Raw genomic sequence first — 17,856 nt, 5'->3', positions numbered from 1 at the left:
GTCTGGTAATTCTGCTTGCACTGTCTGCCCTTTTTGTTTTAATGTGTTCAAAATGCCTGCTGTTAGAACAAACATAAAAAAATTAAATACATGTTTCTGCACAGTCAGTCATTCCACACATACCCGGTAATTAAATTCTAATTATTGTCTCCTTCACTGCTGGGAAAAAAAAAATCTTTACCTTTGACCAAGTGCATATACAAAGTATTCCAGTGACTGCAGGTTAAATATAGATTGACTAAAGTTCACAACATACTGCCAGTGCCAGGTGCCGTTTGGAGCACGTGCAACCGTCTGAGAACATCAGCATAATTACTATGCTGGGGTAGAGGTAATGTCCAACCTGTTGTGTAAGAAAGAAGCATAGAGCTGATCAAGAGAAATACAAGGGGGAAAAATATTGAATTGTGGGTCACATTTTGTTTTTGTTTTTTAAACCAAGGATCACATTTTGTTTTTGTTTTTTAAACCAAGGAATGTCTTTCTACTACAATTAAAAGGTACACTTGTACTCTTGTGGACACGGAAATGCCTACATTTGGTTGACACTGAGCAACGATTATTAGTGTGGTTATAGTTTGCTGTTGTTTAGTACAGTAGCACCTTCCACTGAGAGGTGCTTCTAATATTTTGCTTGCCTCACTTAATTACACAAAAAGATTCAGAATTCAAATCCAGAATTTCCTACGGGATCAATAATAAGTCTAACTGGATATGCATAAAATGTGATTTTTTTTCTTTCTACGTGTGTGTCATTCTTACCATGGACAAGAAATCAGGTCGTCAAGCACATTAAAAAAGAAAACAAAAAAAAACCCTCAGTGCAACACCATTAGAAATGAACGTTTTATATATTTATATTCATATAAACAGCACAAATATTTTCATACATCAATATAAATCAATGATTTGGTCAATTCTTAAAACTCATTTTAATATATATATATTTTATATATACACACATTAACTTAACTTAAAATTGTCTTTATACCCGATATAAGTGGTTGTCAGTTCATACGTATGCCATCCCGCCATGGATGTGGATGACAATGTTAGCCAGGCCTACATTGTGGGGGCGTGGCCTGGCAGAGAGCATTCTTTCTCTCTCCACATATCGTGAAGAGAACATGCAATATTTGTCCGCTTAACCGAGAAGTATTTTGCAAAAACAAACAATGTCGATGGCAGTATCCATTGGCTTTTCCAAGCAATAGTTCCGTTATAACAAACCTTGTGTACAAATACTGATATGCACAAAGAGTGGATTTGCTGAAGGAAACAATATTCACGGAATTTTAGCGTAAAGATTGACTACCCTTGCAAAACCATACTTTTCAGCCAGTTTGATGAGCCATTCTCTTTTTGAATGGGGAGGAGGGGATCAACCTCTCCCTCGGCACTCGCCATCACATTTTGTCACCCTACACAGTGTCATGACTGTCACACCTCAGGATGGTCCATTTGTGTCAACCTGCAATACAAATCTATACAAACGTTGCATTTTAAAGCTACCTGTGAAACAAAACAGTGAAATAGGTGCAAGCCCCATCGTCAACCCTGAAGAGGAGCTGATGTGATGGAATGCTATAAGAAGGGATTTGTTGAAGAGCCTCCTGTTGGATATTGCGGCGTTGGACCCGCACCCTAGAACAAACACATGCACACAAATCAATAACTCTTTACTAAAATAATCAATCCAAAAAGTGCAAGTGACAGTGTAGTGTCCCCAATTATCAATTGCAGCGTTCATACACTTTTACCAAGGTCAGATATAAAGCCTTGAAGTACTTTGAAGAGCAGTTCTCAAAATGTTGCTTAGAGACATGGTTTGAAGTCTAGTAAATCAGAAATGTTTAAATCTAAAATTCTGCACTCATTTTTGCATCGAAGTATAACAGGTTTTATAAACAAATCTTTCAGGTTTGAAGTCATTTATGTTGAACACTGCACCTAATCCCAAACACAACACTCTTTAAAGAGGGAAATCCACCCGTTTTTAGCCATCTCAGGGGGCAGCCATTTTTTCCACTTCTGTCGACTGAAAATGACATCACAGTCGCTCAGGGCTCTATTAACGACCAATCAGCTCAGCTTCAGAAAACAGGTGAGCTGTGATTGGTCGTTACCTGATCCCTGAGCAACTGTGGTGTAATTTTCAGTCGACAGAAGTGACAAAATGGTTGCTCCCTGATACGGCTAAAAATGGGTGGATTTTGCTGCTTAACTCATATTACACAAACACAAAATGAATCAGAATTCCTTGTTTCAACCAGTGGGTCCGCATAGAACATAGATTCTTGAAAAAAAAAAAAAAAAAAAAAAAGTTTAGGTTGACTTCCCCCTCAAACCTATTTCAAGCACCATTGGGAGGCCTGGGACTAGATGTGAGCACAAGCTATTGACCGACACTGAAGTAGGGATAAATTATATTAGTAATTTCTTTCATGTAAAATCACATCACAATTATATTAAATGTGTTGAGATGATGCGGAGTCTTGTGACATGATTGGCAAATACTATTATTACAACTGTATGTGAACAACTATATTTAGACAAAACACACTGTAACACTAATTTGTTTTACTAACCAGAAAAGGGTTATTGGAGACCACTGGTCCAGCCATCGTATGCCCAAAAGGAGTCACCGCTGGCTTGCCCTGGCCAAAGACTGGAAATCCTCCACCTGCACAACAAGTAAATATTCCAGTTGTTGGATCCACTTTCTTCTTCGGAACAAAATGCAACCTTCAGACACTGTCATTCTTTAGCTTTAGTGGCTCTTAATACATCATTATCCACACACACACACGAACACACACCATTCAGTTGCTGGGGATACGCTGTAGGTTGCGAATAGGGCACCTGGCCAGGAAACGGCTGCTGAAAGGTTCCACTAAAGCTGGTGGGGAGGTTGAAGGCAGCACTGTTGCCAAAACCAGCAGGCATACTCATGGAGGCGGTGCCAAATGAGGCTGCAACACAGCAAGATAGCAGCAGGTTAAACACTGTCAAAGTAAACTATAGTAGAGAACTGAGTGTGCACCCTCGGTTGCGCTACTGCAACTGTATGGGAAGTGGGAATGGTGCGGTGTCCTGCTTGTAGATTAAACTTGGGTGGAAATGAGGAATAAGTGTAGAAATGTGTGTGTGTGTGTGTGTGTGTGTGTGTGTGTGTGTGTGTGTGTGTGTGTGTGTGTGTGTGTGGTGCACGCCAGCGTCATCGTGTTCGGAGAGGGTCAGAGAAGTAGAGGGAACATTGCTCCTTACTACGGCGATCACTCATTCAGAAAGTTTGCGAGTGTTTAAATACATAGCAAATATTGCTGAAGGGTTCAAAAGCAAAACATTCATAACTTTAAAAGGTTTTTCTGGCTAGTAACACTGATGATTAGCCGGAAGCAATGAAAATTGTCAAGAAATATCTACGTACATTACATCAAATGAGGAGAAAGTAAATGACTTTTTACCTTGAAGTGTAGGACAAATTGTCCACACTCGAAACTAACAGTTGCCATATTGGCAATTGTGTGCTGTGAAACTGAGCAGGGAACAGAATTGAACTTGAGGTTTTTCACTTCTGCTGGACAAGGTGACTAACCTGCTGCTGCTGCTGCCGCTGCCGCCGCCGCCGCCGCCACAGTGGCGGCTCTGCTGTTGTTCTGGAATGGGTTGGTCGGTGGGGCTGCGACTCCAGCGGTCGCAAAGGGATTATTTGGCTGGGCCGCTACGAAGAAGTATCGTCAGGATGCATAACAGGTAATCAATATTACGTACATGGCAAAAGCATTGACAACAGAAACCTGAAAATACGTAGTACCTCCCTTTTCAACCCTGCCACAATTTCAAATTTCAGGACACGTCAAGTCAAGTGAAATTTATTTATATAGCCCTTAATCACAGGGAAGTCTCAAAGGGCTTCACATATGCACCAGATCATATACACGACATCCCCTGATCTCAACACCCAGGACATAATGAATTAAGTTGAACAACAATTCCCTTTCTCTGTGTTAAAATAAAGATGTGTCCAGAGTGCAACCACATTATACATACAGAGCCAAAATAAGGAGCAGATGTTATCTCCTATTAGTGCAGACTTGTAGTCTGTATATCCTTTATGTTAACACATCTGAATCCTGCTTACAGGATTTCAACAATGAGGTTAATGACATTTCTTAAGGTTTCAATTGCAATTGCGATTTTTACTCACCCGCAAATGTTTGAGCCATACCAGGTAGTACTTGTTGTGCTTGTGTTGTGGATACTCCAGTCTCTGAGCTAAATGAAACCCTGGCCAAGAAAACATTGTTGTTAAATTTTGCCAGAATGGTAACTGAGAAGCAGCGTGGTGTCTCACCCCTGTGTGTTGCTGCTGCTGTTGTTGTTGTAAACACCAGAGGTGGGAGCTTGGGGGCCAAAAACTGTATCAAGTTCAACTAAAGCAGCGTAGCGGTCCCTTCCTGTTCCCGGTGTCGGTTGGTTATGAGACACTGTAGAAACTGAACTCACCCCAGGAGGAATAGCGCCCCCTGGAAGGAAAACGCACACAACAGCAGGGCTCAGTGGGCTCAATTTAGCATGACAAATTCCAACCGATCAAAGAGATGTGTTTTCCATTTTGAAGCACAAGGTAAAAGGTTTGGGAATACCTGCCATTTTAGTTGATTAAAAATAGAGCAGAATACAAGAGCAAACATGAGAAATGTAATATTTTTCCATCGCCGAACGTCAACTTTTCCAAACGAAAGAGAGTCGCTAGTAAAACCAGTGCACAAGGCTTGCTCAGGATTGCGATTATCATCAGCCCTGACTCGCCACCAAATTTATCTTAGTTGTGACATTTGCACTTTTTTCATACAGACAACAATCGCTAATCCAAACAACTGAGCTCTATGAAACAGGCTACACAGGGAAGGTTTACCTTGCTCTGTTTTGCCAGAGCTAAACATGTTATCCAGGTCAGCGAAGGCTGCGTATTTATCGGCAGGGACACTCGTACTCTGTACGGTGTCCCTGACTGCTCCTGTGGAGTTACTCTGGGAGGACGAACTGAAGGATCCAAAGTCAGCACTACATGATTTGGGGAAGTTGTCAAAATTTGCAAAATTGGCATTTGCTAGTCCCCCTGAAGCACTGCCTGCATGAAAGAGAGAGATTGTAGAGTCATAAGGGGACGTGGCTTGTTGGTGCTTGGTGACAACATACAAGAGCGAAAAGTACACTGGTTACGTTGGGGAGGAGTCAGGCTCGAGGGGACAGTGGATTGTACTGTATATCTGTTCTCTGCGCTCGGTTACGGATGTGCAGAACAGCACCGTTCCTAATACGCGCGTTATACCTGGGTTGAGCGCCAAACTGCGAATCAATCGAGAAGCACAAACAAATCCAAACTGATAAATGTAAATGTTATCTATTCTCCTGTGCCAGTTCACAACAATTTTGGGCGGTTTTCAGTTTGTTTCACATGGCTGCCATTTGATGCAATGTCCACAGTAGCAGGCTTATCAGTTTCCCACCAGCGAAATTGTTAAATGTCCTTTCAATTTAAATGCAGAGCTTGAAGCTAGAACAAATAAATACATTTGCGGAAAAAAAAAGTCAGAGAACCCATAGGAATGATCAACCTTTCTTCACAAATTGGTCATAAAATGTGCAATTGATCATCTCATCTTTGTCTCAACAGGAAAACATCTCTCTTACCAATTCATCATTTCATACGTTTTGTAGTCCAAATAGAAAGTTACAATATATGAAGAGTCATTCCATTTTTTTTTCCCAAGTTGACTTCGTCCTTCACGTCTGCGCTTCTGTCCCTTCATTTTTTGTTTGTGTGGTATTGTTTAAAGTAAACCCTTATCATTTGTGACCAATCTATGCAGATATCCAGATAATTCCAGAGGGTTCACATAAGTTTTCATGCAACCGTGCAAAGACGGGAAGAAAATAGTAGACAACACGTTGCACACTGGACAATGAAAGAGGCCAAACCCAATGTAAGACTTACTGAATGCAACCGGGCGAGGCAGAGCACTTGCTAACTCACATGCACTGCGGCTGGATGAGAGGACAGTGAATGCTGGTGGCCCCGAAAGCAGCAATTGATAGAAATCAAAAAAGGAATGAGGAGGAAAATGAGGGCAATGAGAAACGTATGGTGGAGAAACATAAATTGAACCAGAAGCGCACAGACAAACAAAATTAAGAGGTCAAAGCAAATAGAGTGCAGCTGAAACCAACCGGCAGAACAAAGTGATGGCAAACAGAACGCACAATGAAAGTCGAAGACTGTTAGGGAGGGATAAGATAACAAATCTCTTTAAAGGTGAGATTTATCAACAAAGTGATCGCATAGACCTCCACCCTGCAAAAATGACAAGCTTGGGATAGACCTCCACCCTGCAAAAATGACAAGTTTGGGATCTCCACTAGAGGCTGCTGTTATACGTCAAGAGGTACTAAATTCTAATATTGAACTCCTTTATCCATCTATATTCTATAAAGCTTGTCCACATTTGGGTTGCGGGTGAGCTGGAGCCGATTCTAGATAATTTTAGGCGGGGTTTTGATGGTGAAAACATTACTGGAAAATCTCAATTTTTTTTTTTTTTTTTTAATATGGGGGGGGGGGGGGGGTCTCCATATATGTGAACCCGCGAGTATGCAAGGGTCGACTCTACTCTCATTCACACAAATGCAAAATCTAGAGTCTTCAATTAACCTAACATGCATGTTTTTGAATGTGGGAGAAAGCCAGAGTGCCAAAAGACAGCCCACGCAAGCAAGACGAGCATACACAAATGCCATTCAAACCCTGTAACGTCAGAACCGTAAGGCAGATTTGGCAATCACAAATGCAACATGCTACAAGAGAGCTACTTTATTCTCGTAATAATTATTTACAAGATTCAGCACGTGCTTTGAGACCCGCCCAAACAAAGAAGATATGACTTGCATTCTTAAAGCGCACTCTAGTCTCAAAATCAATCAGAGCAGCTACAAAACATATTTTGCTACATATTGCATTAGTCATGTGATGAACGGCATTGCATACGATTAAATTACAAAGGTATTATGCAGTTGGGCATGTGTCCAGTGAAGGCAACTTGTTCTACCTGTGCTTGCGGCTGTGAATGGGGCTTGGGGTGCTGAAGGGAAACCACACACATACCCAGGAGTGCCCACGAATGCATCAAAATTAGCAAAGCCTGCATTTGTGTTGGCATTCTGTGCCGCTGGAGGAGGGGTCACGATGATGTTCACACAGGCAGACCAACAAAGACAATGAGAGGAGAATGACGTTTAACATAATACAGAACATATATGAGATTTAAAAAAAAAAAAAAAAGCATATAGGATTATGGGGATAAATGTACCATAATCAGGGATGGGATGCCATGTGAGCTTTAATGCTGAGCAGCATTAAAAGATGAGAATTAAGTATGGAAAATGGAATGATTGCATGTAACTAATTTTCATGATTTCTGGAAGGGCATTCCCGCTAAGATGTTTCGACATCAATCGTGTTTTATTGAAGTTACATATGTTATCCCTTACTTGTGTGGCTGTTGAAATGTGCAAAGTTTGCAAAACTTGAGCTGCCGCCTGCACTCATTTTTGGTGGGGCAGCAAAGATGTCGCCACCCAGGTCACTGAGGAGGTCAAACTTCTTGTAATGCTGTTGATGGGTTTGCCCGCGGCTGACCACTGGAGACTGGCAAGAGACAAGAGATGTAATTGTAAATAGGCCTGCCTGACGGAAAAGTTCTACGAGTGTACCTAATGTTGCACTAAACCTGCATTCAATGAAATCCAACACTAATTTTCCACAAAGTCATCCTTTACAAAAACAGGAGCTCAGTTTTGATTGACACTGACCCTAAGGTATCCTTTAACAAATTTAGCTTGTGTACTTTAGGAATCTTACCTGATTAGGTGGGGTGTTCTTGCTGAGATGGAGGGTCAGCGCCGATTCCCCGAGGAGAGATTTAAGAGGTCTAACCTCTGGAGTGCTGCTGGTGCTGCTGTTTGAGGAGCCAGAGATAGACGCGTGGACAGACGCCACCACCTTGGCCTGCTCAGGAGGTACATACCTGAGAAGCAAAGCATGCAACAAACCAACTAGTATTGGCTACATAAACACATAATAGAAATATTCACATACATGCTTCGATGTAAATATGGCGTGATTGTTGCCACTTTAAGCTTGTGTCATCAGCGGTCACCACAGCGAATCAAATTGCATGATTTGTTCGGCACAGCTTTTACGCCAGATGCAACACATCCATTTTTTAAACTGCACTTGTGACCTGCTGTGACTGGGCACTGGCTGGTCATAGAACCAGTCGTCTTAATTAGATTCTTAGTAATTCAGGTGCACGTCTCACAAGGGTTCCTTCTTATGCAAGGATATAATTGTCTATAAGTGTCTTACCATCTCTTCTTCTCATATTTTTCTTGAAGAAACTCCTTGACTTTCTGTGGTTCTCTGAAATCTGGTGCTGATGAGTTTTTCCCATCATGAAGGCCTAGCCAGATCTGTCGACATACCTGAAACATCCATACAATAGAAAACCAATTAATTCTAGATGCAGAGTTTAGCTTTACTTTAGCATATTATATAAAAGGGGACAGAGCTGCGTTGACTTTCACTGGATGCACAGATGATAACTGTTACCTACTCGATTGCTTAGTCAAGTAGGAGGGAATTTGTGTTCTGCAGTGTGTCCACTGCATGCGCCACAAACACAGATCTGCACACTAATTAACAATTGTAATTTGATGGCCTGGTAACAAGCAATAGCCAACAGTGTTAGCTTCTGATAAGCGTCACAATGTATTGCTCTGTGAAGTTGGCAGGTACTGTATTTTTGATTGGCAATGTGTCAGCTGCATGTACCACAAACACAGATCTGCACAATCTGACAAGACTGATCTGTGGAATCTGATGTCTTGGTGATGAAGTGCCGCCTCCATAAGGGAGAATGATCAATGTTGTGGGCTAAATGTGCAGCCACCCCATAACACCCCTTTCTAGGGGGCAGGTGAGGAAATGTGTACTCACAATTGGACCAACAGTGCATGGCATAGCTCTTGATTTTATGTGGCGCTTGATGCACAAAAATATATGTACTTGTCCAGTTAGTTGTGTAGGACTTAAACAAGCCCTTAACTTAGAATCCTTTTACAATTCCTGTGAAGTCAGATTCACAGATTCCATTTTGTGTGCCTTCAGAATTGGTGTTTTACTGTAAATCAAGCAATTCATGTCACACATCACATGTGATATCGCACACATTAAAAGAAACACTTCTGCCATATATTGGTGGTGCGCTCACATGCGTGTACATGGACACACCACTGCAATCTATGCCAAGTGTCTCTATGGACAGACAGAAGGCCACTTGAAGGCTGTAGTATTTATAAAACAGCTCTGGAGGATTTATGACTCTGCTTTAACCTTGAGTCTGCTGCTTTGCTACAGCTTTAAATAGATGCCACCTCCCAAGTGGCAATGCTGTGTTTTTTATACTCCCCGTTCCAGAAATTGCTGCTGAATAAATGATATATCAGTAATTTGAATATGGGTGAAGATAAGAGATTCAAATGATTAACTGAAAGTGCTGAAAATTAATTTACACATACAAATGCTCTCCAGAGGATTGCAAGAGTGAAACAAAAAATAACTGTAGCTTGTTAGGGATGGCCATTAAAAAAAAAACGTAAAATGGCATGGAACAGTGTATGTATGAATGGCACGCTTGAGATTCTGTAATAAACATTTAAATTCCCCCAAGACTGCCACATATTACAAAGGAGGAAGGGAATGGTCACTGGTGATGAATTATGTGAGTCAGCTCCAACTATGTAACAATTGCGTTCATTCTACGTTGGCCAATTTTATTCAGCCACCAGTGTGACAACACTTTCCTATTCTTTTTTTTTTTTTTTTCAACATATGTAAACACCACAATGGTAACTGCAATGGGCGCACCATCACGATGACAAATAGATAAGATAAACGCACACTAGTGGCACACAGACGCTGCATTGCATTGATAGCCTGAAATTCAGTCCCTTGTAGCCACTAGCCACGAATAAATGGATGCTCGCTGTTGGAAAATGAGCGATAAGACTCATTTCATGTTGCACAGTGCGGCTTGCTGCTCAAACTTGCGGTTTAATTGCACAAGCCAACATTTGTTAAGTGTTGTAGTTCATGATGATTTTGGGTTAAATCCAGATCATTTGGTTCTAATCAGTCTAAGAATGAGGTCGCTTGCCCACATTCATTCATCCTTATTTAAAAGGTGGCCTTCCATGAGCACTGGGCAATGAAATGATCGAGAGCATTGATTGTGATCATTTTGAGGTCGATCACGGTGATCAGCTGTGTGCGCATTTACTCGATCATGGCGCAACTCTTCCTCCTCTAATATTTGTTATTCTGACAGCAAAATGCATTACTTTAAAGCCCTTTTCACACTGCACCTGCTCAGTGAGAAAAGGTTACGCGGCAGCCCGGAAGGACAATGTAGCCCAATGCTAGCGTAACCATATTTGGAAGTCCTGACGTAACAGTCTGCCAGGAAGTAAACACGGAAACTATTACTACTGGTTTGGACGAGGAGTAGCCCAGACCGTGACAAGAGGTATCTTTCATTGCTGCAAAAGAAAGCTCTGGCTTTGCTCTTTTTAAGGAGGAGGAGGAGGAGACAAGCAGATGGAAACAACATGGATGCGTCCTTTACTAATGGCTTGGCGGGAACTGGGAGAGTTGAATCTACAGTTCCACAAAGACCACTTCAAGGTATATTTAAGACAAAGCAGGGAGCGGTGTCTTCTTAACACCTCATTATGTCATCACTCGAGGCCCAGAACTCTGGACACTGAGACACCGCACGTTCCATTACGAGGTGCCCTCATTGCATACACAATGAATTGGTTTGTCGACAGTGCTAAGTGCAGTGTGAAAAAGGCTAAAGACCTCTTGGATGTTCATGCAACAATCTGTTTGTGCACTGCCAGTTTGAAATAATGTGCAGTTTTTGAAAGAGGGGATGGAAATCTAGCTGATGGCATGACATTTTTTTTTTTTTTTTTTTTTAACTTTGACAGCCAAACTACCTCATTGCCGTTTTTTTGTAGAAATTCTATTTCTTGTTGTGTGAAGGTCGTCATGGAGATAGACTTGACTCTGTTGGGTGGATTCAGTCCCCGCCTGTAGGGCAAAAAAATGGCAGGCATCAGATTTATTGAAATACTGTGTACATTTTCTAGAAAAGGATATATACTGTAACGCATCAGATTTATTGAAATACTGTGTACATTTTCTAGAAAAGGATATATACTGTAACTCTACACAAAACCAAAAAAACACTAGGCGAAAAATGAGTATTGAAGATCAAAGTGTTTTTCAAATTGAAATTATGCTTAGATGTACTGTACTCGAGGGAGTGAAATCTACACTAACACGCTGTCAAAATACCAAACAATGCTTTACACAAAATGGAGTCATAATGTAAACTGGTGAAATACTAGAAGGGTCTGATAAATTATTTACTGTCGTTATCATTCACATGGTTTGCTTTCACCATGACCAATGTTATGTAATGGGCCCAATCGATGAGGATTTTTTTAGGCAAATGCTGACTTTGGCAGACAAAAATACAGATTAATGGTTAATCAGGAGATTAATTTAAAAAAATATACAATGCATACATTTTTTTTATATAATGAAGTTAAAGGTGTTGTGTTTAGACTAGTTGGGGCACATACAACATATTTTAAAGACAATTTTTGAGTTGACTTCTTCTTTAATAGACCATGACTTTAGATTGTGTGTAAAGTAATGACATCCAGGTAAATTTCTTGCACTGCTTGTAAAAATGAAGATTTACTTTGTTTTGAATGACCTTAACCAAAATCATTACATAAATCTAAGGATACAAGGCTATGGTATAGATTTCTGTGTAATGAATAATGAAACCATTTTTAGTGGGGTACAACTGCTGTAAATGGTTAGACATAAAAGGTCAAAACGATCTGCAAACATCAGCCAAATGGCCCATAAATTTAGCCGATAATTTAAGGCCCATAATTGGCCAATTTAATCACAGCCCATTTTGCCACTGTTATAGGGTGAGAAAACCTGGCAATTTCACACAAAATAGGTTTACTTTCCTATTGACAAATCATGTTACACATCCGTTAAATATTGTTCTGTAAACTATTGATTTCCAATCAATAAATTCGCCATCCATTATAAGAGGTTTGCTTGTTTCCCTTTTTTGACAAGTCAAAATCATAGTTTGATGCTTGGCAAAGCGGATTTGCAAGATGACAAGACACTTGTTTTCACGTAAATCTAACTATAATACATGGTTCAAGTGGGGTTACTTCCTGCCAAATACCAATCTCCCGAAAGAGACATTGTGAGTGGAGTTCCTCATGGAAAAGCCTCCACCTTTATAAAGAATGTGTTTACATAACGGATTCCAGCTCCACCCATTGAACAACCACAATTATTGGGCCAAACAAATGAGGAAGGTACTGGTTCCCTTGTAATAAGGCTTGACGTGTCAATAATGTTCCCAAAAATATGGGTCACTAAATCAAAAACATAACTTGGACACATGTCAGCAATGTTTCAACTTCTGTAATATCAAGAGCAATACAAGACCAATTAAACCAGCATTTGGTCACTATGTTGCAGGGGAATTCAAGCGAGATAATGTATGTTTCTGTAGCTACTCAAAGTTACGCTAAACTCTATGCGAAGACGGTAGACGAAAGATCAAGTTGGGGCATGCAAAATGCCAACTTCTTTGCAAGTCTCAGCGAGAAAACAATCTCCACCACTGTTGCACATGCACATCACATGCTGGTTACAACACAGAAAGCTATTCTGCCTCCTTGACCTACAATCAGATCAGGCTTCAGACAATCAGTGGACAGTGTGTGCATAACTTCTGACACGCAACTATGACGTTCAATTTTAAGATAGTATTACTTTATTGTATTACAGAATTCCCTTACAAAGTCAGCTTTACTAGACCATTAAGTTGCATTTGTATGACTTTTAGCCATGTTACATTTATATTTAAAGAGTGCCTGAACAGTTCATAAAGGTTTTAAGATAGTAACAATTGGAATCCGCGAATGAACCCATTATTCATTCTATTATCTCCTATGAGGGGGAAAAAGTGTAAAAATTCAAACAAATAAGAGATCCACTAGCCTCAACTCAGATGTTCCATTGTAGGTTGGGAATGAAAAACATAACTGAAACACTGTGTATAATTCTGAATACGGCTGAAAGTGCTGAGTGTATGTGCTCTTTATGTGTGAGTGGTTTCATGCTGCTGTTAAAATTCAAACCAGAAAACACAAATTATGATTTTGTAAAAGCAATGCAAGGTGAGCGATGCAAGTTGTGCAAGGATGTTACTACTTTACAACTGAACAACTGAAAGTCACAGTTTGTTTAAATAAATAAATAAATAAATACAAATCCGACAAAACGTGATAAATACGAAACACATTCAACTAATGGTAACACAAACACACATAACAAGGATTAACGTCCTTATATCTTCATTAATTAAATGCACTGTGCCACACAATGCATTCTATGAATAGAATAGGAAAGTTATTTTTTTAACCAAAAATTTTACAGCTGATCCCTGCTATTCACAGTGAATGAGGACCAGGCCGGGCCGCTAACAGCGAAAATTAGTTTTTAGCATGTAGTGTCTTCAATTTAGAGGGAGACAAAGATAATTTGGGGAAAAAAGTCACAGCTGTTTTGAGCAGAATGAGAGGATAAAAGCACCCACGTGCAAATGCAGTACAGAAAAAAATGTTAAAGAAGTGATGTTCTATCAGCAACTAACAAATCTGTTGGGAAATTAAGAGATGCATATAATTGTCAAGAGGAATCCAAGTGATTCCATGAAACAGGAAGGACGTGTGCAAGCAAGTGACTGTGTGAATAAACAGAACAGGAAGGGCAGATGAACAGATTATTGAGTTGCCTGATAATAAGTTAATTTATTTTCCTCCAATTTATGTTCATTTCCAAATAGTTACCTTGAGCAAACCTGTTTTTTTTTTTTTTTTTTACCTAACACTTGGAATTAGTTTGTGTTGAAGATGAACTTTCCCAACACTCCATAGGTCATAAACAGGTAAACCTAATCGTATTTTTCCTACACATTAGCATAGTCATTTCCTCTTTTGTTTGCCTTATAAGTGGGTGCATCACTTCAGCCAGATATTCTTTGATTATTTCTGCATTTGAGAATGGCTTCTTGTGTGTACCCAAAATACACAGCACTCTAATCCGCTGCACAAACAGAAACGACTTTAAGTATATCTGCAAAGGTTTATCATTTCTAGGTTTGATCCATATGGAACCTTATGTGGACACAAATTTCTTGAAATGATTTTGTGTTTCCGGGAAACTTTTTTATAAACCAACTACATCGACTTTTTTCCCCCCATGTGGACAGGGCCTATATGGTCCCTGTGCAGATAAAGCACATGAGCCTGTTTTGGTTGGAAGAAGAATTCATGCAAATCTTCAGTCTGTCCTTTGAATTGCTGATTTTCACTGTCCACTTTTATTTTTCCTTTTTCATATGATAGCTTCCTACAGTTGGCAAAGCGTCAACAATGTATGCAGTCTGCACAATGCTCCAAAATGAAAGGGAAAGTTGAAACTTGCACCGGCAGCAGTGAACCAGGAAACAGGCTGTGTATTATTGGCATGGAAACAAATAACGATATATACATGGGCTAGTCCAACCAAAACGAATACAAGTGGTCTTCTCTACCGACCTCGTGCGCCACCAGCCACCACCTGCCTGCTAAACTTAAGGTGAAGAATGTCGATACCGAAACATATGCTTCAATTTTTCTTTATGTCTCTCGGTGGAGAAAGTTTGGACACCCCGAATCGAATATAATCCAATTCATGACACATCTGTATCCCAAATTCTACCATTAAAAATAGCATGACACTATCTCAGAGGCATTAGTTTAACATCGTTGTCTGTTGTGGTTTAAAACTACAATTCATCATAAGGAGAGAGAGAAAGAGAGTTGTTTCTAATGTTTTGGTTCACTTTATTTGCTACATGAAATGGCCAACAAATAGTATATTGTCCCACAGTCATCTAGCGCAGAGTAACAGTGAAGAAAGCACAATCAATCAGTTAATTAAAGAATCGAAATTTTCCCTAGGTTTGACTTTGAGTGAAAATGGTTATTTGTCTATACCTCGTATGTGCCCTGCGACAGACTTGAGGTCAGTCCAGAGTGTATCTCAAACACCCACAACCCCTCGCCCCAAGTCAGCAGATAGAAGGTCCAGCTCACATTCAACCCTAAAGAAGACAAGCGGTATAGAAAATAGATTGCTGGACACTCAAATTGTGTAGCTTTACCTACACAAAGTAGAAGTAATGTTCACAAGCCAAGTTTGGTTTCCGCCAAGTCAAATCAAGTGTGAGCTACATACGAGCCGCTTTGTTCTTTAATCCGAGCACTGATGACATCAAGAATGCTGCGAGTTTTGTTGCATTATTTAGGTGTTTTTTGTTGTTTGTACTAAAACTACTACATCTGATTTTATCTATGTATTTATTTTCATTCATTTATGTAACTAAATAATTCGTTAATAGATTTATTACTGATAATATAGCTAAAATATTGGGAGTTGTGTGCGACGTACACTTGAAGCCCGAGGTCAATGGCTGTTTTTGATGCCCCTCAAAATTAATTTGTCAACGCTGAGGTGGTGGCGATGGTGGATGGATGCTGTGGTGCTGTGGCCTCAGCACCACTCTGAGTAGTGGTAAACAGAGAGGAGTTGCTGCAGGGGTGATTTAATGTCACCGACTGCTTTTGTTAACTAAAGAATAGCTATATTTATTTCATTTTACATGCAGTCATAACTATAACTATGGCGTGAAATAATCCCTAACCATTCCACCAAGAGGAATGCTGCACTTCTGCTAGACGTGACCACAATAGTTAAGAGCCACAAACAACACATCCTTAGTAACGAGTGCTATCAATGCACGTCGGTGAGCGCTTCACTAATCCCAAATCCCAGGCTACAGATGCTTGATTACACAACTGTACTGTCAAGCTTTTAACTCAAACATGCTCGACTGTATACATATTCGTTTGACAACACCCAAAAAGAGTGATTGGTGCAGTTAAGGTTGTATCTTTTTATACGTACGTGTACTACATTTGGCAAGATCAGTTGGTAGGTTTGACAAGCAACTGGTAACAGGCGCCCTGTGTGTTGACTTAGCTGGTATAAATGTCACTTCGTTCAACCGGCTGCCATGAGAAGCCAAAGTCAAACTGGACGACTGTCAGTCAGACCAACATTGACAATATAACGTCAACGTGCATTTATTTTTATTTTATTTTACAACTCTCAGCAACACCAATGATGCTCGAGCAGACGTAGTTAGCCAGTAGCTAGTAAGCTAACCGCTGCTGGCAACCATATGTAGGGTTAAATTGAACATTGTGCTGTGTGGTTGGCACGCCATGTCCATGCCACTATGAGGTGAGGTGGCTTGGTAACTCACAGGATGCCGGAACAGGAGGTACACACGAAGGAGCCCACCGTCATGTTGGCGTAGGTTGGGCCGCGCTGGTCACAGTCAAAGCACTTTCTGTTAGCAGGCAAACTCGTCATTTCCCTCAGCATCTTCAGGTGTTTCTCCTCTTGCTTTCGTTTCGCACTCGCCGCCATGATTGCGTCTACACAAGGCGAGTCGACGAAAAAGAAATATAAGGCGACCTGATGTGTGGATACAAAGGTGTGTGCTTTATAAAGGTTGCCAACCCGTTTAGCAGGCAGGCAGGCAGGCAGGGAGGCAGGCAGGCAGAGAGGGAGGGCAAGGTGGGTGGCTCCGCAGACGTAGACAGGGCGGCCTGGCGACTCCTCTTGGGAGTTTAGATGGTGTGTTTAATGTACTTGGGAAGTAACGGCAACGGCTGCTTATTTGCTCGCAAAACTCTTATCAAGATTTGTGGCGTCATCAGTACGTCCGTTTTTTGTTTAAACGTACTGTTAAGTCAGTAGACAAATTTTCAAATGTTGAAAAAGTTTTCAATAGCTTTCACTGCATGGGTCCCCCAACACACTGGAATCGTTTTACTTACTGAGCCATAGCCTTGGCGTGCTGTTAATTTAAATGACAAAACCATTTTGGTCCCTCTCCTGGAACTGCACCCCCCCCGCCCACCCCCGTGGAACAGCGGGAGGTACAGTAATAAACAGGTCTTCAGAGGACAGAGAACGCAGCACTAGACGTCAAATCAGTTATCAGTCTGAACAAGATAGAAACCTCCGTAGACTTCCGCATTCGTTGACAACACTTACCTGAAAAAAACTATTACACCCAAATGCTATTTGGGTTGTTGTGGACTTAATTTACTTTTGTTAACAAATCAATAATTGAATACCTTGACTTGTTGAAGCGAAATTGAAAACTCAATAGCAATTTACTCCTAAATGACATGCACTGTTGTCTCCTTTACGACTGTTTGGTCTCTCGAACAAAGTAGTGCCATCTTGCGGGTAAACGCGTCATAGCAGCAGCAATAGAGAAAGTTGTTCTTTTTGGGTTTTTTTCACAGTACTTACTGTACAGCCAATATAGCAGTGGTTCTCAACATTTTGGCGTCTAGGAATTCCTTAACCACCTCCCCCTCCCCCAAAGGGCCCCTCATATTCCTAACACCAATCGAATAAAACACCCATGTGCACTAATAATTGCCATGGCATTTATTTATTCCTTTTGAATGTTTCATCTTGTATATTCACAA

At 40.6% G+C, this 17,856-nt stretch overlaps 1 protein-coding gene across 6 annotated transcripts; it reads right to left on the bottom strand.

Annotated features, from left to right (window-relative positions):
- Positions 1–832: 832 nt before the first annotated feature.
- On the bottom strand, positions 833–17,248 carry agfg1a (ArfGAP with FG repeats 1a). 6 transcript variants are annotated; one of them, XM_086036487.1, is made up of 15 exons: positions 16,871–17,248; positions 16,611–16,785; positions 11,125–11,218; positions 8,432–8,547; positions 7,925–8,090; positions 7,555–7,711; positions 7,113–7,232; positions 6,005–6,076; positions 4,922–5,137; positions 4,358–4,529; positions 4,211–4,290; positions 3,599–3,724; positions 2,820–2,972; positions 2,589–2,683; positions 833–1,644 (listed from the first exon to the last, which is right to left on the bottom strand). In XM_086036487.1, the coding sequence occupies exons 2-15, from the start codon at positions 16,775–16,777 to the stop codon at positions 1,585–1,587; spliced, it is 1,794 nt and encodes a 597-aa protein (XP_085892613.1). In that variant the 5' UTR covers positions 16,778–16,785; positions 16,871–17,248; the 3' UTR covers positions 833–1,584. The 6 variants fall into 6 exon arrangements, with proteins under 6 accessions (XP_085892613.1, XP_085892612.1, XP_085892614.1 ...); XM_086036486.1 differs by having other exon boundaries at positions 16,611–17,248; XM_086036488.1 differs by lacking the exon at positions 6,005–6,076 and having other exon boundaries at positions 16,611–17,246.
- Between the last annotated feature and the right edge of the window lie 608 nt (positions 17,249–17,856).

This window comes from Filicampus tigris, chromosome 7 (assembly GCF_054856515.1).
Source record: "Filicampus tigris isolate MCC_2025a chromosome 7, RoL_Ftig_1.0, whole genome shotgun sequence".
Classification (NCBI taxonomy): domain Eukaryota; kingdom Metazoa; phylum Chordata; class Actinopteri; order Syngnathiformes; family Syngnathidae; genus Filicampus; species Filicampus tigris.
This window is presented reverse-complemented; position numbering and strand designations above follow the sequence as displayed.

Bases quoted from the DNA above. Each gene is read 5' to 3' on its own strand.
- agfg1a (XM_086036486.1), bottom strand. From the start codon at position 16,777: ATGGCGGCGAGTGCGAAACGAAAGCAAGAGGAGAAACACCTGAAGATG. The intron at 11,219-16,610 runs GTGAGTTACCAA...TTTGCCCTACAG, and splicing joins ACCTCCTGTTCCGGCATCCT to GCGGGGACTGAATCCACCCA. The intron at 4,291-4,357 runs GTGAGACACCAC...TTTCTTGGCCAG, and splicing joins AGCAGCAGCAACACACAGGG to GGTTTCATTTAGCTCAGAGA.